Genomic DNA, 5,654 nt, shown 5'->3' with positions numbered 1-5,654 from the left:
GCGAGCGCAGCCCTGCGCGCCGCGGAGCCCCCGCCGCCGGCCGCGGAGCCCCGACGGCCGCCGAGCCGCTGGCGGAGGCCGGAGGAGGGTCTGGCTGCCTGTGCCTGTCATCGGGAGCCGGTCACTGGGGGAGACAAATCCTGCCCGCAGGACACTCGGGCTTTTTATTTTTTCTTCTTCTTCTTTTTTTTCTTTCTTTTTTTTTCTTTTTTCCCCAAAGGCAAAAGAAAACGAAACAAAATAGATTCCAGTTTCCAAAGAAATGAGTAATAGTCCTGGGGGAGTCCTCGGTAGAGCCGATGCCACGGGGCCTCTGGAAGGGACGGGGCGGCGCGGAGCCAGCCCCGGGAAGCTTGGGGACGCTCGGCTCCGCGGCCGCGCTTGTGCAGCGCCGGGCACGGCGGGACCCGCGTCCCCACCGGGCAGCCGTCCGCGGCTCCTTCTCCTCCGGCTTCCAGACGGCTGCGTTCACCCAGGGTTGCACACACCGTCGGTGGCCGCCCGAGATCCGCCTTCCCCGGGGGAAGCTGCCCCGGAGAGCCCGCTGCGGCGCGGGGTGCCCGGAGGGAGCAGGGCCGGGCTCACCCCCATCCCGGCGGCTCGCTGCGGCCTCCTCCGGCCCTACGGCCCGCAGGGAGCCTCTCTTTGCTACAGCCGAACACCTTTCGTTTAATTTTCGCAGGACGGGAGTTTCGGAGTGGAGGCACGGAGTTTCCCCGGGGAAGGCGGGCGAGGGCCGGCCACGGCTCGGCACGGCACGGCACGGCGGCGGGGAGCCATCCGCTTCCTCGGCCCGGGGCGTTGGGCTCCCCGCGGCTCACCGGGACTCCTGCTGCCTTCTGGGGGCGAGGCTGGGGGCGAGCAGGTCCCTGGAGGCCCCCGAGGGCAGGTTCCCGGGGGGGCACGGCTGGAGATCCTCCTTGCCCTGCAGCTCCCCGGAGGACACCACACAGTCTTGCTCCGTGTCATTGCTGTTGCCCGCCCCTCGCTTTTTGTCCTCTTCCTTCTTCCACTTCATCCGCCGGTTCTGGAACCAGATCTTGATGTGCCTCTCGGTCAAGTTCAACATGACAGCCAGCTCCACCCGCCGCGGCCTGGAGATGTACTTGTTGAAGAGAAACTCCTTCTCCAGCTCCAGCAGCTGCGCCCGGGTATACGCCGTCCTCGTCCGCTTGTTCTCCTCCTGCTCCACCACGTAGGACCCCCCTGGAGAGAAGGGAGAATCAGCCCCGGCCCGCCCGGCCGCCCCCGCGGGCTGCGGGGGGCGAGGGGGGCGAGGGGGCGGCCTCGGGGACCCCCCCGGACGGGCACGGCGAGGCCGTGCTGGGGGCGGCTGTCAGGACTGCTGCTATTTTATTTTACAACAATTTTTAAATATTTTTTTTTTTAATAATTTGGTCGAGGTTTTCAGGGAAGCGCCGTCCCTCAGGCCGGGGGAGACGCTCAAGCGCTACCGTTTGCCTGTCGCCGAAAGCTCCGAAGGGTCCGGGGCCTGGCAATTTGCATTAAAAAAAACGAAAAAGAAAAAAAAAAATCCCAAACAAAACGGGAAAAAAAAAGAAAAACAACCAAAAATCAAAACAAAGCAATGGCAACAAACAGTTGGTTTTCTTGTGTGACATACACTCACAAGCAACCGAACAAAACATAATTAAAAAAAAAATTAGAATATCTCAGCTCTCGGGTAAACAGCCCCGAGGAGAAGCCCTCTCGCCAGCGGAGGGCCCACAGCCCGCGGGCGGCGGGGTCCCGCGGGGGCGGCGGGGTGCCGGGGAGGCGGCGGGGTCCCGCGGGGACGGCCGGGCAGGCGGCTCTCCCCGACGGGGCCTGCGATGGGGCCTCCGTCCTTTGCCCAAGCCGCAAAACGGTGGGGGGAAATCTCAGGGAACAGGAGGCTGGGGGAGATATCGCCACCGAGCAGCCCTGGGCCCACGGAGGCTTCGGCCCTTTCCCGGCCGCCGGGACCCCCGCGGGGCGGGCACCGGCCCCGCTGCCGGGCAGGGAGCGGGACCAGGGCCGGGAGCGGGACCGCAGCCCCTCCGTTTCGGCAGGTAGGTGAAGCCTGGGATTTCTCGTTCTCGGCAACGGCAGCGGGATGGCCATTCCCGGCGCGGCCGCCGCCCTGCGTGGGCGCTGGGGCGCGGGTGGCACCGGCGGCGGCGGCGAGAAGGACCGGGGATGAGCACTGGAGCTCACGGCCGCTGTTGCCTGCACCGGGAGCCCGCCGGGCACGCTTTTGGTGGCGATATCATCTATAGGGCACAGCGGTTTAGATAGCCAGATTGAAACAGGCATTGCGACAGAAAGCTACGCGAGATCTCTCTCTATTCCCATGATTTTATATAAATATTGTTTATAAATATAAACCTATATTTCTACACCTATGTGTATATATATTTTAAAATATGTATTTTGAAATGTTTATAAATATATATATATATTGAAATGTTTATAAATATAAAGCTATGTTTATACACCTATGTATACCTGTATATGAAAATACATATTAAAAATATATGTATATGCATAAAATATTTGTAAGTATAAACCTATATATATATACTCATATGTGTGTATACGGATCGGAAAAAAATTGTTCTGTTACGGTAAAGTAAAGCCGCGCTGCCGGGAGGCGGAACACCGTGGGTCCGGCGGAGGGCCGCGGCCTCTCTGGGCGCCTTTCCCCGGCAGTAACCCGCAAAGCCCCGCAGAATCCACGGGCGCCTAAATCCCAAGGGTTTCCATAAAAACCCCCAAATCCTTAGGCTATGTAGTTTGCAGTATATACCCTGCAAATGTACCGGGTTCGGCTACGGGCGCTGTGCGGGCGCCCGGCGCCGCGCTGCGCCCCGTCCGCTGCCCGGGCTCGCAGCGCGCCGGGCGGCAGGGGCAGCCGGGGCCGCCTCCGCCCGCCCGCACGGCCCAGGCGCCGGGTGAAGCTGCGGCACAGCCCTGGCCTGGACCTCCCGGGAGCGCTGGGAAAAGCAGGGAAGAGTTTTCGGCTTTTACGGGAAAAGTTTCGTTTTGTTTCTTGTTTTCGTCATTTCTCGGGTACAGGAGACAGAAAAATAGGGGTAGTTTGAGAGTTTGGCTTTATCTTTTTTTTTTTTTTTCATTCCCCAAATTCATTCAACCCAAGGAAACGATCTGGTTTTCTCCCCCGCCCCGGCACAATCTCTGCCGCCGAGTCGGCGGCATGGGGCAGCGCTCCTCTCCCCTGCTCTTCGGATGCGCCTCCGTGAGGACCGGCGACCGCCGCCTCTCCTTCTCCCCGCCTCGATCTGCCTCATGCAATTCCCAAACTATTTCACGGTGATTTTAATACTCCAGTCCTTTTTTTAACTGTCTATTTGAACAAAGCCATTAATATAATATTTGCCGTATAGGCGTGACAAAGGCGCAGGACACGATAACATTGTGCGGGCAGAGACAAAAATATTGTTGGGCAGCGGAACTTTCTGCCTAGATAGTGTTTCTTCCCCTCGCTGGCAGCTCCGGCTTTTTTGTGCATTGTTTCCCCTGCCCTGGGTTTTCACTTGGAAAGGTGCAGTTACGGCTAAAACCCACTGGGGAAGCAGGGGGGAGTGTGACGGAGGGGCCGGGAGGGGAGATGGGCTCCGCCGCCGGGGCGCCGGGGGCGAGCCGGGGGGCAGCGGAGCGGGGCAAGGCGGCTGCCCCGGGGCTTCGGGGGCCGCTACGCGGCTGCACGGTGCGCGCAGGGAGGGACGGGGGCCGCCGGGCCGTGCCCTGCCCTTGCAGCCCTGCCCGCCGCTTCCCCGCCCGCTCCACCCCGCGGGTGTCTCCGCGCCCCCTGCCTCGCCCTGCGCGGCCCCGGCCCCCGCGCGGAGCCCACCGCGCCCGCGGAGCGGCCGCACCGCCGAGCCCCCCTGCTCGGCAGGCGGCAGCGCCCGGGAGGCTTTTGCACGTCGCCCCGACTTGACGACAATTAGTTAATTGGTGAAAAATAATTCGTTAATAATTGTTCAGGGCTTGGGCAGCGCGGGGCGCGGCGAATCCGCCGGCGGGGACCGGAGGGCCGGCTCCCACCCCGGCGTTCAACCCGACGGTAGCAACCTCACAGCGGTGGGTTTTGGGGGGCTGGTAGAGGGGAAGGTGCGTCCCGGGGAAGCCTCCTGGGGTCCCCTCCGGGACCTTTCCGCGCTACGGCCGAGCGGCGGGGCCAGGGCCGGTACCGAGAAGGTTTCCTGCCCGCCGAGAGCGAGAGAAGCGGCGGGGCAGCGGCAGAGGGAGGCGGCGGGGCTTACCGGTCCACTGTCCCTTCCAGGCGTGCGATTTGGTGGACTTCATCCAGGCGAAAGGCACCTGCACTCGGGGCTCCTCTATCGCCCCCGTGTCCGCCCCGTCCGCGAAAGGCAGCGCGTCCTGGTGGGGAGGAGGAAGATGAGGGTGGTGGTGGTGGTGATGGTGATGAAGGTGGGAGACCCCGGCATCCTCTGTGATGGGGGGCACCTCGTAAGGTGAAATGTCTGGCGGGCTGCCTTGCTCGAGAGCTCCTAAGGCGCTGGGGTAAGGAGTCTGCTGCTGCCTGCCCATGTACAGGCAGGCGGGGGGGCTGGGGTTGTAATCCTGCGCCTGGGCTCTCTGAAACGCACACGACTCCTTGTAGAGCTGCGCCGAGGCGTAATACTGCTCCTCGGTGTTCATGGCGAGCGGGGCCGAGGGCGGGGGGGGGGGGGGGGTGCCTCGCAGCTTAGGGACACATAGGGCTGCTCCCGCTCCCTGCTCCCGGGATGCCTCTTTGACAGCTCGCCGCCCCGCCGGGCCCCGCCGCCCTGCCCGGTTCCCGCCGCCTCCCCATAGGCGCCGCGCCCCCACGTGAGCCCTCCCGCAGCCCTCCGGGGCGGGGCGTGACCCATAAGAGGCCACCGGAGTGGCCCCGGCCCCGCAGCCCCCTTCCCCCTTAGCCGGGCAGGCCCCGGGACCCCCCTGACCCCCGCCGCGGGGTGCCGCTCCTCGCTTTGGGGCGAAGAGCCCCGCGGCGGGGGGCTTGCGGGGCCGGGGGATTGCCCCGACGTGCGGGGCGCTCCGGCAGGGATGGCCCCTAAACTCAGCTTTTCCCTCGCCGCCCCGCTTGCCCAGGGGCTGCTCAACCCCCAGCCCCCCGCCCCGGGCAAAGGAAAACCCTAGGGGGGCCGGGGAGGGGGACACGGCTCCTGGAGGGGTTTGGCATCGGGGCACTTTTGGCTGCGGAGGCATCCCGTCCAGGGATGCTGGTGTCCGGGGACGGGCAGGGTGCGCCGGGGGGTCGCTCCCTCGGGAGGACCCATGTGCCGGAGCCCCGGGAGCAGGCAAGGACCGGCTTTCTGCCCGCTCCTCCCCTGCCCGGGGGGATGCGGCCGGTGGGGACCACAATGCTATCACCAGAGAGAGCGATAGGCAGCGGATTGTTTGCCCAAGGGGTAAATTTGGGAGCCTTCCCCGCGGCTTGGGCTGCAATGTGTTGACCCTCGGAGATAATCTGCTCCGAGCTGGTGCCGGTTGACTTGGTGACGAGGCTATGAGGAGGCGGAGAGCTACCGAAAGGGACAAAGATCATTTCCCGGCCTCCGCCGCTCTCGCCGGTTCGAGGGCAGGCACGCTTCCTCTTTGCCCGGCCCGCCTCCCCTCGCCGCCTCTTCCCCCGGAGCCTTCCC

The 5,654-nt window shown here is 64.0% G+C and overlaps 1 protein-coding gene across 1 annotated transcript; it reads right to left on the bottom strand.

Moving 5' to 3' along the window:
• Nucleotides 1-817: 817 nt before the first annotated feature.
• PDX1 (pancreatic and duodenal homeobox 1) lies at nt 818-4,665 on the bottom strand (the record flags this gene model as incomplete). The annotated part of the gene is made up of 2 exons (XM_082337872.1): nt 818-1,206; nt 4,266-4,665. The coding sequence occupies 2 exons, from the start codon at nt 4,663-4,665 to the stop codon at nt 818-820; spliced, it is 789 nt and encodes a 262-aa protein (XP_082193998.1).
• Nucleotides 4,666-5,654: the final 989 nt, after the last annotated feature.

Source organism: Platalea leucorodia (genome assembly GCF_965183815.1).
Source record: "Platalea leucorodia genome assembly, chromosome: 2".
NCBI classification, from domain to species: domain Eukaryota; kingdom Metazoa; phylum Chordata; class Aves; order Pelecaniformes; family Threskiornithidae; genus Platalea; species Platalea leucorodia.
This window is presented reverse-complemented; position numbering and strand designations above follow the sequence as displayed.